The sequence below is a fragment of the Aquarana catesbeiana genome, linkage group LG02, assembly GCF_042186555.1.
Source record: "Aquarana catesbeiana isolate 2022-GZ linkage group LG02, ASM4218655v1, whole genome shotgun sequence".
Lineage (NCBI taxonomy): Eukaryota > Metazoa > Chordata > Amphibia > Anura > Ranidae > Aquarana > Aquarana catesbeiana.
This window is the reverse complement of record NC_133325.1, coordinates 451766426-451781957: the sequence shown is the minus strand read 5'-3', so window position 1 is coordinate 451781957 and position 15532 is coordinate 451766426. Positions and strand designations below refer to the sequence as shown.

General features: G+C 41.7%; 1 protein-coding gene across 1 annotated transcript in view; it reads left to right on the top strand.

The window, feature by feature from the left end:
- Window positions 1-15532, top strand: part of KIAA0319L (KIAA0319 like) — a 163062-nt gene that overhangs the window by 72824 nt on the left and 74706 nt on the right. Inside the window, exons 6-10 of the mRNA XM_073615590.1 lie at window positions 2606-2707; window positions 7971-8068; window positions 12730-12817; window positions 12902-12994; window positions 14726-14858. Of these exons, the coding sequence (XP_073471691.1) occupies window positions 2606-2707; window positions 7971-8068; window positions 12730-12817; window positions 12902-12994; window positions 14726-14858 (514 nt within the window). The remainder of the gene's footprint in view (window positions 1-2605; window positions 2708-7970; window positions 8069-12729; window positions 12818-12901; window positions 12995-14725; window positions 14859-15532) is intronic.

Here is a 15532-nt window from a genome sequence, read left to right as displayed (position 1 = left end):
ATGAACATCTATTATCAGTCAGAATAAAAATTAATGCAGTACTACAAGAAGTATAAATCTGATAAATGATCACCTAAATCTAATCATGAGTGGTGCAAGCATTGTTTAAAATATGTAAATAGTCTATATTATTTTTTTTAAATGATAAATTTGTTGTATATTAGAGGGTGGCATCCCTAATATATACATGTATTGTATGTATTTTTAAGCCTTGCACATATATCTAGCAAAGCAGAATATATAAGTTGTAATTGCTTAATGTGAGAGGTAACAACTTTCAGAAGCATAACATTTGGTGAGTCTGATTTCTGAACAACTTCATGTTTTTGTGCACAGCATTAGGCTGGCCATAGACAGAGCAAATTTCAGAGTTAAGCTGCCTATAGACAAAGAGAAATTGGCTTGATTTACCCATCAACACAGATAGTGGTAACGCGGGATTCCCTCCTACTGAGCCATTGTATTCTCCTGTTGGGGGAAGCCATCATTTCTCCACTGTCAGAATACACTGATCAGCACTGCAGCCGATGATCAAATGAGAGTTTTCCAATAGTCCTGTTCGACAGAAGTTAATTTACCGATTTGACGTCACAAATTGAAATTTGTCTGTCCCCGCTGAGCTGGCTGAATATCAATCTGTGTGTACCCACCTTTAGTTTTTGGTGACAAGGCTCTACTGTTAGGCTTATACGCATTACAACACCAGTCACCAAACCACCCCCTGAGAGGCCAGCATTGCATCTTTCATGTATAAGGATTCTATCAACACCTTCCCCTAGACCAGCTTCATTGGGAAATATACAAAGCAGCACGGGAGTCCAGAAAAAAGATACTTAGAAAATATTTTTTTAATTAAAACTGAATTCAAATTGTAAAATTGCACTGGGCACCCTGGGCAGATTTCTGCTATAAGCGTTTGCATTTAAAGGTGTTCTATAATATGACTATACGTAATTAAGTGCGCTAAGACATAAAACATGAGTGAAGAATATTATTCTTATAGATACACCTGTGAATAAGTGAGGTATAATAGCTGACCAAATATAAAACAAGCAATATGGCCTGCTAAATATAATCAAAATAATCTATAGTGAAATATGGGACAGCAAGGGACCAGAATCCATGGGGTATAAGGTGAGTGAAAGTCTTCTCCAAGAGTGGGATACCATAAACCCTGGGAGGTGAGTAGACACTCAAATGGAAAGGCGACCACAGATGACAAGGCACATAAATCTTCAAATGGGAAAAAGTTGGGTACCCTTACCAGATCCGTAGGACGCACATGCCGTATAGCAGTACGTCGATAGAGCATAGGGGATAGTCTCCCGAGATATCCAAACGAGTGATGTCCTGTAGGTCACGGTCACCAGTGAAGAGTAGCCATCATGGGCAGGAGCTGAACCGCTGTTGCGCACACCCTTCGGTTTCGGAACAGGATGGCCAGAAGGAAACAATTCGGAGTAGAACCATGGAGGAAGAAAAAAAGGCACTCCAAATGGTGTAGGTCAAAAATGCAAACATGATAAAAGTGATCACAGACAGATAAAAAATTGGCAATGTGGGAAGCTAGAGACGCCAGCTAGCTGTTTTTGTCATTTTTTGTTTTCTTTTGGGTTAGCGCAGCATTTTCTATACCTCTGTATAATATGACTATACCAGAAGGATTGTTGCTGCCATGGGGAACTTACAAGAATAGGATTCCTGGCTGACATAAAGCATTCTTAAAGACAAAACTGAAAAAAATTATATTGGCATTACAAGCCTACAATCCGCTTTTAATACAGCCGCCATTGTTGAATGAAAATGTTTGTTTTGTGTTATGCCAACTCAAATAACTGCTGGTTGATATTCCATGTTAATCTTTATCCTTTCATTTACTTTTTATTGAACAGTTCTGTTTGTTTTTAACATTCCATGTCAGAAGATTTTGTTAGTCCAGCTGATATGGGGTAGCGCCTAGTTTAAATTAGACTTATTCTCAAATGTTAACTAAATCTATGTAAACAGTTTTACTGGGATGGATAAATAAAGAGGAGGTAAAGGTGGCCACAGATGGATTGAAATTTGGCTGGTTCAGCCGGGACCGGCTGAATTTCGTTAAGTGTGTGGCTATCCATGTTCAACAGAAGTCAATTGTTAGATCAACTTTTGGCAAATTAACAAGTTGGAAGGCTTTCGTTGATGAGCAGCTGTAGCCACTGATCATCTTATTCTGACAGCGCTGTAAGAATACAATGTCCCAGCAGAGGGGATTCACCCATCCACCTCCTTTGTGTGGATGGAGGGATCCGTTGCTTTTTTTTTTTGCACGGCCCACTGACTAAATGAAAAAAAGTTAATCATCTATGGCCAGCTTAATGGAAGGGGTAAACTAGAGAAAATGCCACCCCCAGACCCCTTCAGTGCTGGTTACCTGTGTGATAGTCTACATTTTTTGGTCATATAATCTCTACTGAAGGGGAGGAGCAGTCAGTCTAAACTCTGGTTAATGGAAATCACATGACCAAATTCTGTGAAAAAAAAAAAACTGTACATTACGCATTGTTGAAGAACTTGGATTGTCAATGTAACTATCTCAATTGAATATCTGTGTGTCTCTCTCCAGTCACAATCAAGCTTGTGGTGTCTGCTGGGGGCAGTGCTGAAATCACCTTACCAAAAAACGAAGTCCAGCTGAATGCCTTTGTTGTTCCAGAGCCTCCTGAAGGTAATTTCAGTGTGTATGTATATGTAGAGGTGTATGGGGACATACTCGGGAGCCCATAAATGTTTCCTCATGAAATAAGCTGTTCCCTGGGGTATCTGCTGGGTTCCTCTTTACCTTCTTCGATGCATATTTAGCTAATGCATGTCCAGACTTGATAGCCAGAAATGTTCAAAGCTACAGTATGTTAAGGTGTTTATTTTTCTAGTCCTTCAACTTGTTGCTGGTTGTGACATTCTAAGGATCAATTCACACCTGTTTGTAATGTGCACACATGGTTTTGTACTATGCATTGAGGCACATTGCAGTGTGCCCAGGTAGGAAGCCTATTCAAATTAAATGGACTGTAAAACACATTAACGCAGGAAAATTTAGGGCATGTCGCCTTTATTTTTTTAACTGCGTACCACAAGGCATATCACACGTTGCGGTAACCCAAAAGCTTTGCTGCATGTTACGAATGAGCCCTTAGCCTTATGCTGTTGAGTTATGTCGTCTCTGAGCTTGCACTTCAATGGGTGATGGGACTCAATTTGCTGAAATGTGTTCAGTGTAGACTTGTGCTTTGGGTAATTTTGGTTTTGATCAAGATATCTGAATCCTCAGATTTTCAAAGCTCAAATGAAATAAAAAAATAGGCCATCACTGCACTTTAAAAGATTCAAATCTTATTAAAATCCAAATAATACACTCACACGGATCAGTGCACTTTAACCCGTGCACATTGATGTATGGCTTGTAGGTATACAGTTTGCTGCCCACTTAAGAAATATTAGGAAATCTGGATCACCTTCTTACCACGCGTCACAACCTCACTTCTGGTTTAGCGTGATGATGCCATTGACTCTGCCTCTGACGTGTTTCGTCACTAATCATGTGACTCTCTCAAGGAGATGGAGTCAAAAGACCTCTTATTTCCTTATATACCATTGTATACAATCGATTGTTTAGCACCCGCTGCCATTTTGCCAACTAGCACAGCCTGGACATGCAAGTGGGAGCCATATTTCCAACCAGCAAAAATAAAAATAAATAACTATGTGACGTAATATAAAAACAAAAACTTGCCAAATTGACTGTTCATATAAAAAGATTTTATCTTTGCATGCAATTTTTGGAACTGTTTGGAGCCAGTGTGCTGATGTAACAGACTTGTGAGTTTTCGCTACTGGCCCTTTAATATCCCAATATTCCAATATATAGTTGGAGGTAGAGAAGATTTGACGGGAACTGGATGAGAAGTTCTAAATGAGAGTGATAAAATAAGTCTGCTTGGCAGTGTGGAGGCAGGAATTATATTTTTGGAGGGCAGATTTATATTGGTTGAAATCTTTCTAGAGGGAGAGGAGGTGAAAGACAGGGAGAGAGTGAAACTAATAAGGTAGTGATCAGAGAGAGGAAAAGGATTGTTGGAGAGATTGCGCAGAGTGCATAGGTAGGGGAGAACAAGGTCCCGCCCTGCCCTCTCACTCTCCTGATTGGCTGCCTGAATAGACAGCAGCGTGAGCCAATGGGGCCCCTGCTGTGTCTCAGCCAATCAGGAGGGAGATTCTCAGATGGCCAAGAGACTCATGGTCATCACTGGACAGAGATGGGGCTCAGGTAAGTATTGGGGGGCCGAGGGGGGGCTGCTGTACACAGGTTTTTTATCTTAATGCATAATGCATTAAGATAAAAAACCTGCCTTTACAACCCCTTTTAAAACACTATTAAACCCAAAAGCAAGCATTTATTATATTACAGCTTATCATCTCTTGTGATGTAATGGCAGTATTCATTTTCTTTTTTGAGCTTTCTTTCTTCTGTTTTTATCTGGTGATCCAGCCAGAAAGTCTGTTTTTCTAAAGAACAGGCTCTCCTCCCAAATGTATCAGGTTACAGGGATGAGACAAACAATTTATCACTAACGGGTGCTTACATTGATTGGCTTTTATTTATTTATGTAAAACCTTTATCCTAAAAGGGAAAAAAAACTGTTTGCTGTAACTGATTATAAAGTGTGAGCTTGATTTCAGGTTCACTTTATTAGTCTATTTAAATCCGTTAGTACATTTAAAAGAGAAGTATGGGTTTTCTTTTTATTTCCTATTCATACTTCCCTATATGGATGCAGCATCGGACCGATACTGCGGCTGTCCCCCGCCGTCTCTGCAATGAGAACCGAGTCACCGAACATCGCCAATGGTTTGGTTTTCACAGATCCCCAAGAGGAGAGCTGCTGCCTGTCAGTCAGCGTCTCTCCTCTCTGCTTCTCCACGCTCATTGGAGCGCTGAGCTGTGGAGGGGCGGGGAGCGGCCGTCTCAGCGGCTCGCTGAGACTGCCATCAATCAAGGCAGCTGGCGGATCCAGACTTGGGAAGTCAGGATGCACTCCTGTGACCCAGAGGAGAAGGCCATCCTAAAAAGCTCGACTTCTCCTTTAAAGTGATACTAAAGTCTAATTTTTTTGTGTAAAAATAAGAAACATGTTATACTTGCCTGCTCTGTGTAGTGGTTTTGCACAGAGCAGCCCATAGCCTCCACTTCTCGGGTCTCTCTCCGGCGCTCCTGGCCCTTCTCTCCTGTTCAGTGCCCCAACAGCAAGCAGCTTGGTATGGTGGCACCCGAGCCAAGCCACAGCTCCGTGTGTCCATTCGTGTGGCCTGGCCCCGCCCCCTCTCTCTCCTCATTGGCTTGTTGACTTTGACAGTAGCAGGAGCCAATGGCACTTTGCTGCTGTCTTAGCCAATGAGGAGGGGAGTCCTGGAAAGCCCAGTCTTTCCTGTGACATCACTGGATCGAGATGGGCTCAGGTAAGTATTAGGAGGGCTGAGGGGGTTTGCTGCACACAGAAGGCTTTTTATCTTAAAGCGGTTGTATTCCCGCACAAATTTTTTTTTAAACCTGTAAGGCAAAAGGCATAATGAGCTAGTATGCACCGCATACTAGCTCATTATGAAATACTTGCTTTAGAACGAGGCGTCGGCAACTGTTCCTGATCCACGCCGAGCGAGCTGACATTTCCCCTCGGCGTGTCTTCCAGGTTCATGGCTCTGGCGCTGTGAGTGGCCGAAGCCGCAATGTCGTCACTCCCGCGCATGCGGCGGGAGACTTCTTTCCGGCAGCGTCTGCTGGACCTTCACAGCGCATGCGCCACTGACGTCAGCGGCTGCATGCAAAGTGAATATCTCCTAAACCGTACAGGTTTAGGAGATATTTATTTTACCTACAGGTAAGCCTTATAACACTACCCTCTTCCCAGAGTTACAGCGCTGCTGTCTGTTGTGCCCCCTGTGCTAATTCATCCATAGTCGGGCACTTTAATACAGGTGGTGTGTTAACAGCTAGTTCACCAGGTGAAAACAGAGGAAAGAAATCCTATAAAAAGAAAATTAATGCAGCCACCACATCTAATAATTGGTAAATTGCAATATATAAAATGTTTGGTTGTGGGTTTAATACTGATTTTAAATAAAAGCTTTGTTGTATAAAATATTATGTATTACTATTCTTATACTATTCATTAGCCCTTAATAGTATTTGACTTATTCATAATAGTATTCCTTCAATCATTTTGCAGATGTGGTATTTTTTGAAATTTCTTGGATAAGCTCCTGAATGCTTAACTTCCATGAATTTTGTTAAAAATGTTTTGATTGAAGAAACTTGTAAATCACATTTACTGCCTCTAAAGCTCCTTTCCACTCACTGTTTTTTTTTTTTTTATAATTCTTGTAATGCCCTAGTACACTTGGCCACTCTACTATAGAAAACGTTTTTTAGCAGAAGACCTGGTATTCTTGGAATACCTGGGGTAAATTGGTTTTGCCGCATTGTAGGTTAGGGTGTTTTTTGCAGTACACAAGTTCATAGTACAGTTTGTTCCTTAGTTTTTCCTTTTTTTTTCAAAAACAAAAAAAAACAATGGTTACTTTTTTTTTTTTTACATCTGGTTACACTAGCAAATTAACCTGAAAAGTGACCAGTAAGTGACCTTCAGTAAAAACATTTCAAGGCACAGTTAAATTGTACCAGCAAAAACTTGAAAAACTTGCAAAAACTTGAAAAGTGATATTTATTGTGCCCTTAGGGATTATGTCAAAGGGAATACACATTTGTTTTCTAAAGTTACATTTTAAATTATTTATAGACACATGTACATGTACTGGTAAAAAATATAGTGTTTTGCAAATATGCGCCTTCCTGGTTGAATTTCTTCTTTTGGGGGGGGGGGGTTACAGGCTTAAATTAAAATGATTTTTATTGGGATTGCTATTATATGATTTGCATAAAAAGTACTACAAGAATTTGTCAGTTTGGCATATAAAGATCCTGCAATTTGTGCCTGTTAAATTGTGGATAAATTGCTTTAGTTCTGTCAGATTGGATAGGGGTTGTTGTACAATAGCAATTTTCAAGTCTTCCCAATTATTGTCAGTTGGATTGAAGTCTGTTCTTTAAATGGCATTTAAATGGCATTGATGGTGGGTGTGCATGGACACAGTACTCGGACTGACTCCTAGTGACTATACGTGTTCCTCAAAGTCTGTGAACTGCTGTGTAAATACAAACCGTGATAATAAGGCATAGAAACCTGTTTCTGCATAAAAATATAGCTATGTTCTAGATTTTACATGAATATATTTACATGAATGGTTAAGTTTTTGTCATTGTTTTAAATGCCAGGAGTTATTGCACTGACCAGTGATCCATTGCAACATGTGCTAGCTATGTACACAGAATGCTATTCTTCTATTGCTATGGAGTGTGTCAAACGTTTACAAGTGCAGCTATTGTATTAAATTGGGGACCACACTGCTTCTAGAACAAGGTCACTAAATAGTGTACGGACACCTAGTTGCAGCTGTGTTGCATGAATATGTTTTCTCATCCTTCTAAAATAATAAGTACACTGGAGAATAACACTTAAATGAATCCTTAAAATTGCTAATCATTCTGGTATATTTTATGGATGACTTCATGATTATCTACTGTGCTCTTCCAGGTCCTTCCACATGTCTTCACTAAAAGAAATCGGCTACCATGCTTTTACATATCCTGTAAGGGGTGTGCTATCAGTCTTCATTTTCTATATTGGGTATAGTTTGTGTTTGGGTATCGGAATTGGATATTGGTTGCTTACCCATTGCAACAGAAGTTAATGAAAGTATTGATTTGTCTTACTCCTTGTAGGAGCCTACAGTCTAAAGATTTCATTTAAAGGGATACCAAAACATTTAGCTTGTATTTATTTTGTAATCTATTATTTGTTTCCATTCATTTATAGGAAAAGTATATACGTATGATTGGAGGCTGATTACTCATCCTACAGATTACAGTGGAGAAATGGAGGGGAAGCATGCACAGTCACTCAAGTTGTCAAAGGTGAGGATAGATCTTAAAATGTAGCACATTATACTTGCAGATTAGACTTCTGTTCCAATGGCAGACAAATATTCCTTTAGTTATATGATGGTGCATGTTTTTCTTACATTAAAAATGCACTCCTTCTATGACAAGCCTACATTACTTATTGTAATTTATAAACTACACATACCCTGTTTCCCCGAAAATAAGACCTAGTGTGATTGTCGGTGATGGCTGCAATATAAGCCCTACACCCCAAATAAGCCCTAGTTAAAGTCCTTGTAGGTCTCATTTTCAGGGTAGGGCTTATTTTTGGGGATACAGGGTAGGGCTTATTTGGGGGGTAGGGCTTATATTGCAGCCATCGCTGACAATCACGCTAGGTCTTATTTTCGGGGAAACAGGGTACTAAGGTCTCATTAAAGTGGTTGTAAACCCTTTACAACCACTTTTTACTACAGGCAAGCCTATAATGTGGCTTACCTGTAGCTACATTGGATATCTCCTAAACCTGCACGGTATAGGAGATATCCCTGTATTTGCATGTGCCGACGTCATCGGCATATGCGCACTTAAGCAAACTGAAGCAATGGCACGTATGTGCCATTGCTTCAGTTGTACTGTGTCGTTACTGGCGGCTTCCGCACGCATGCGCGGGAGTGACGTCATTGCGGCTCCGGCCAATCACAGCGCCAGAGCCGCCATACCCAGAAGTAACCCCTGGGAGAGGTGTCGGTCGCTGGAGCGGTGAACAAGGACTGCTGCTTTAACACATGGGCATGGGCCATGTTTAAACAAATGGCCACTGCCCTCACCTATAACCGGCCTTTGCGGCAAGGAGCACATGGAAGGGCGACACATGCGAAACAAAAGCACAGAAATTCCCAGCTCCACTTACCCACCAGGCTGCCAACCAGCCAAATTAACTTGTCTAACAGTATGCATTAAAAACAGGGGTTTAGTTTGCACACATTTGTAAATACATCTGTAAGCTACAGAGCCCTGTCAAGGCACCCCATTTTCTGTAGTCCTAACTTTATATTTTGAGAGCCTCCACAATGGAAGCACATGCATTATAATGGATAGGCATGAGGGCAGGGTAGCCTGGAGGAAGCCCACCCTTCCTTACCGCTTGCCAACCGGCTCACACCGATATACGTCGGCAGAATGGCTCTGCTGGGCGAAACCCCGTATGGGTACGTTGTGCCCTTTAAGAGCCGCCAGAGGGCGCGCACTCACCGCCGCTGCATGGCGGGGGGACCCGATGCGTGCGGCCGGCAGGCTACTAAACGATATGCGGTGGAATATGCTTTTTTAAGTGGTGGTAGAGGTGCCCCCCTCCCACCGCGTTCCAGTGGTCTCCGGCACTTACCGGAGCCTTTGGAAGCGGTGGAGACGATCCGGTCTTTTGGCCTGATGGCCCCCATTCGACTCTATGCCCTTGGAGGACCGGAGCAATGTCAAACATCACTTCTACCCAACGGCTTTAACCACTTCCCGCTGGCCTATAGCAAAATAACGGTCGGGCGGTGGTTCCGTTATCCTGACTGGACGTCGTATGACGTCTTTCAGGGTGACCTCCGGCACGCACCCGCTGGGACGGGCAGCGCAGCGATCGGTGGTTCAGCGTGTCAGTCTGACACAACGCAACACCGATCTCGGTAAAGAGTCTCTGACGGAGACTCTTTACCACATGATCAGCAGTGTCCAATTACAGCTGATCATGGTGTAAACAGGAAGAGCCGTGTATCGGCTTTTCCTCACTCGCGTATGACAGACACAGGTAAAGCAGGGCCGATCGGTTGCTCCTCTGACAGGGGAGGTCTGCGCTGATTGATTATCAGCGCAGCCCCCCCCCCCCGAGGATGCCCACCCAGGACCACCAGGGATACCACCAGGGATGACCACCAGGTATGCCACCCATGGCCACCAGGGATGCCAATTTGTGCCCAAAAATTATGCCAATCTGTGCCCATACGTAATGCCTACCAGTGCCTCCTTTACAGTGATGCCCATCAGTGCCTCCCATAAGTACCCATCAGTGTCGCCTATCAGTGCCGCCTATCAATGCCCATCAGTGCCACATATTAGTGCCCATCAGTGCCACCTCATCAGTGCCACCTTATCAGTGCCCGTCAGTGCAGCCTCATCAATGACTTTTTTTTTTCAAAATTTTTGGTCTTTTTTTAATTTGTTTAGCAAAAAATAAAAACTGCAGAGATGAGCAAATACCACCAAAAGAAAGCTCTATTGGTTAGAACAAAATGATAAAAATGTAGTTTGGGTACAGTGTTGCAAGACCGCGCAATTGTCATTTAAAAAAGCGACAGTGCTAAAAGCTGAAAATTGGCTTGGGCAGGAAGGAGGGAAGTGCCTTGTATTGAATTGGTAAATGGACAATTTAATTTTTTTTGGAAAAAAATACTTTTTTTATTTTATTTTTTATTGCTTTTAAGTGTAAATATGAGATCTGAGGTCTTTTTGACCCCAGATCTCATATTAAAGAGGTCCTGTCATGTTTTTTTCTATTACAAGGTATGTTTACATTCCTTGTAATAGGAATAAAAGTGATCCAAAACATTTTTTTTAAAGGGACAGTGTAAAATAAAAAATAAAAGATTAAGGGTTAATCCCTTAAGTTCCACAGTGCGTATAACAAATATGCTATACTGCATATACAGACTGATTTTACTGTTGTGGGTTTAGCAACACTTTAACTTGTAAACGCCAAGTGTCAAAAATAGGCTTGGTCCTTAAAGCATTTGTTAACCCAAAAAAAACGCAGTTATACTGTGTAGGGTTGAAACAACTAATCGATTATGAAATGAATCGATTACTATTTTCATAATCGATTAATCGGCCAGTAACATAATGGGGTTAAAAAAAACTAAAAGGAGCCCTTTATAGTACAAAAAGAGCAAATAATATAATTATTATATAATAATAATAATGGAATGCATTTTTGCAGCAATTTGAGTTTTTTAATCTGCCCAACAACAAACTGGCCAAAAAAAGTGCAAAAACCGCAAATCGCAGCAAAATCACGTGTGCAAAAATCAAAAGGCACAGCAAAAAGCACTGCAGAAAAAGATCAAAAGCAAACTGCATAGGTGTGTACCGAGACTTATGCTGGTCACACGGATTAATTTTCAGACGAGAATATTCATATGAAAAATCTTTGTACATTCGCTGAATGAAAGAATGTTGTTTGAAATTTTCACTTGTTTTTAACATTCTGTTTTTAAAATGAATGTAATTTCTGAAGGAAAAAACGTGCTAAAACATGCTAAGGAAAAAACATGCTAAGGAAAAAATACGCTAATGCCCCGTACACACGGTCGGATTTTCCGATGGAAAATGTGTGATAGGACCTTGTTGTCGGAAATTCCGACCGTGTGTAGGCTCCATCACACATTTTCCATCGGATTTTCCGACACACAAAGTTTGAGAGCAGGATATAAAATTTTCCGACAACAAAATCCGTTGTTGGAAATTCCGATCGTGTGTACACAAATCCAACGGACAAAGTGCCACGCATGCTCAGAATAAATAAAGGGATGAAAGCTATTAGCCACTGCCCCGTTTATAGTCCCAACGTACGTGTTTTACGTCACCACGTTCAGAACGATCGGATTTTCCGACAACTTTGTGTGACTGTGTGTATGCAAGACAAGTTTGAGCCAACATCTGTCGGAAAAAATCCTAGGATTTTGTTGTCGGAATGTCCGAACAAAGTCCGACCGTGTGTACGGGGCATTAGAAAAAAACATGTTAGGGAAAAAACACGCTAAGGAAAAAAAGCGATAAAAACACGCCAAGGAAAAAAAGACGATAAAAACACGCCAAGGAAAAAATATGTTAAGGGAAAAAACACACTAAGGAAAAAACACGCTAATGCCCTGTACACACGGTTGGATTTTCCGACGGAAAATGTGTGATAGGACCTTGTTGTCGGAAATTCCGACCGTGTGTAGGCTCCATCACACATTTTCCGTCGGAATTTCCGACACACAAAGTTACGTCGTTCTAAGCGCGGTGACGTAAAACACGTACGTCGGGACTATAAACGGGGCAGTAGCCAATAGCTTTCGTCTCTTAATTTATTCTGAGCATGTGCGGCACTTTGAGCGTCGGATTTGTGTACACACGATCGGAATTTCCGACAATGGATTCCCTCACTAAGCTGTAAACATTCTAATCAAAAATCTCATACAACTACTGTCAATCGTTTGCTCCACCCCCGTGCGTTGTGACGCTCGCAAGGAACGGAGCCCAGCACAGTAATACATCAGGCGGAGTACGTAGCCTGCGGACACAGCGGGAAAACATCGCAGGATCCTGGGGACAAGGTAAGTAACTTTTGCCTGGATCCTGCGATGCGATCCCGAGTGTGGCTCGTGGTTACCGCTTTTGGTAATGAAAATTTACCCGAGCCACACTCGGGAATACTGCCAGGGAGGTTAATACAGACACATTTTACACTGATATGTCTGCCGTTCATTTTAAGTCTGTCTTTATACGTCCCAGGCTGTGGCTAACAATGTCTTCCAGTCTGTGTGTATATACATCATAACTGTTTGTCTGTCAGCCTTTGGACATGACAGCTTGGTCTACATGGGGTATGTGAATGCAACTTTTCTGTTTAGATAATACTATTATTTTTTCTTCTTCTTCACAAGCTTACAGCAGGTTTATACGAGTTCAAGGTAATTGTGGAAGGTGAAAATGCACATGGAGAGGGGTTTGTGAATGTTACCGTCAAGCCCAGTAAGTGTCCAATTATCATTTCTTAATTTGCTAATGGTGAATGAATAGGATATGTTTGTAATATTTATGACTATTTTCTTACAGAGCCACGAGTAAATCAGCCTCCGGTAGCCATTGTGTCTCCTCGCTACCAAGAAATCTCATTACCCACCACCTCTACTGTCATAGATGGCAGCCGTGAGTATAAAATTAATAGACAGCCCTCATAAAAGACAAGCCTTCTTTTGTCAATGCATATTTCCTTGTGTTTGAAGGATAAAGGAAGGTTTTTAATCAAAAAATTAAATTAAAGTGATTGTAAAGGCAGCAGTTTTTTTTTTATCTGTATGCATTAGGATAAAAAACCTTCTGTGTGCAGCAGCCCCGAATGCTTACCTGAGCCCTATGTAGATCCAGCTATGTTGTAGGATTGTCTCGACTACCTGGGACTCCCCTCCTCATTGGCTGAGACAGCAGCATGGCGCCATTGGCTCCCGCTGCTGCCAATCAAAGTCAGTCAGCCAATCAGGAAAGAAAGGGGGTGGGGACAGGCCATGGTTCCGTGTCTAAATTGACACAGGCTGCTTGCTCTGGGGGCACTCAGCAGGAGGGAGGGGCTAGGAGCGCCAGTGAGGGACCCAAGAAGAGGAAGATCGGGCTGCTCTGTACAAATCCACTGCACAGAGCAGGTAAGTATAACATGTTTGTTATTTTTAAAGAAAATAAAACAAGACTTTACAGTCACTTTAAATATTTGTTTTTCTTTTTTTTGTCATACTTACCTACTCTGTGTAATGGTTTGGAAAAGAGCAGCCCCGATCCTCTTCTCTGGTCCCCCACCGGCACTCCTGGCTCCTCCTCCTTGACCAGTGCCCCCATTAGCAAACCGCTTGATATGAGGGCACTGGTGCGTGCTCACTCCTGAGCCCTGCTCTATGCATCCATAAGACACATAAGAGCTATGTTTCGGCCCTGCCCCCCGCTCTTTCCTCAAGCTCTCTCAGCTTGGCTCACTGGCAGTGATTAAAAGCAGTGGGAGCCAATGGCTCCTGCTGCTGTGTCAGCTAATGAGGAGAGAGAGACCAGGGATAGCCAAGGATCCTGTGCACATCGCTTGATTGAGGGGGGGATCAGGTGATTTTGAGAGGGAGCAGCACACAGAAGGTTTTTTACCTTCATGCATAGAATGCATGAAGGTAAAAAAAAACCTTCAGCCTTTACAACCACTTTAAACCCCTTCATCCTTCAAGTAAATGGAATCAATTGGTTTCTGAGGCAGATGCTGTGTTCTGTTTCTTCTTGCCACTAGTAGGCCAATGTGTTGTTCATATCAGACCCAATCTGTGAATGTATGCAGTTAATGGGTTTCCCTCTTCAATAAAATGGACAAAAATGTAAGAGGCTGCCCTGTGCTGGTAGCATGGTTGAGAGCCAAAATGCTGCTCTCACACAAAGTGCATCAGTCTAGGTTTCCATTAGTCCATCACATCCCATTACACTCAAGATTGCTTATGCTCCCAGCGCAGCATTGTTGAATGGAGCACAGTGCAAGTCTGACCTCTGCTGTGTTCTGTGTGAGAACAGTGGTCTGGTTCTCCAGCATGATGCTGACACTGGGTGGGTTTAATCACAAACATATGATAAAACAATAACAAAATTGCCATATTCTTTACTTGTTTTGCAACCTGATTGCACAAACAACTAATATAGGTTAGATATGTTTATTAGAAGAAAATTTCACATTATTTATAACAGTATAGGTGTGCAAAATTTCTAGACTGTATTAAATGAGTTCACAAATGTGCAGGTATTGCCTAGGAGATCATGTATAAGAGAATGCAGTGTGTGGTATCTGTGTTGGGTTCCTAACACATACTTTTTATGTTGTGTTAATAATCAATTTTGTTTCTTTTTTGTTACTGTCCTCAGAGAGCACAGATGATGAAAAAATTGTTAGCTACCACTGGGAGGAGCTAAAGGGTCCACTAAGGGAGGAGAAAATTACAGGAGACACTGAAATACTTAAACTCACTAATCTTGTTCCTGGAAATTATACCTTTAGGTAAGAATCTTTTCATCTGACACCTCTGTTTTCTTTTAAATATAATTGGGAGTCCCAGGCATTTATGTGACATATATATATGTCACATTGCTGAGACTTCTCATGCGACTTGCTACAACATGTGGCACAGTAAGCCGCATGACAAGTCAAAACACATTCATTTCAGTGGGTGTCGTCCTAATTGCTGCAACTCAAGTCAAAGCGACAAAAAATAGTTTCTGCACTACTTTTCTCCATCTTCATTGTGACATGAGTGCCATAGACTGCAATGTTAAAATCACAAAATTTGCAACGAAGTCCCTTCTTTGTATTGTTATTTTTGTGACTTTGGCTGCAACTTTAGAGTGTTTAAGTTCAATAATATGTGTCACACTCTGTATTGTTATGATTGGCCAAAGTTGCATCAAGTTGCAAGCAAGTTGCAATGCAAGGTCACACTGACTTCACTTCTGCTGAGCTGACCAGAGCTTCCAGCTCCATGGTAAAGAGGCCTGCTACATGCATGTTCTGAATACACAAGGGCCATGTGATGTCCACCTTTTTTCATATGATAATGGCATTTATTATAGAAGACTTTAAAAAATGCTTTACTTACATGCATTTTGCAGGAAGCATTGTTTGATGTCCCGCTTATTGTGCATGTAAAGTTAAAACCTTTTTTTTTTAGTTTGAAA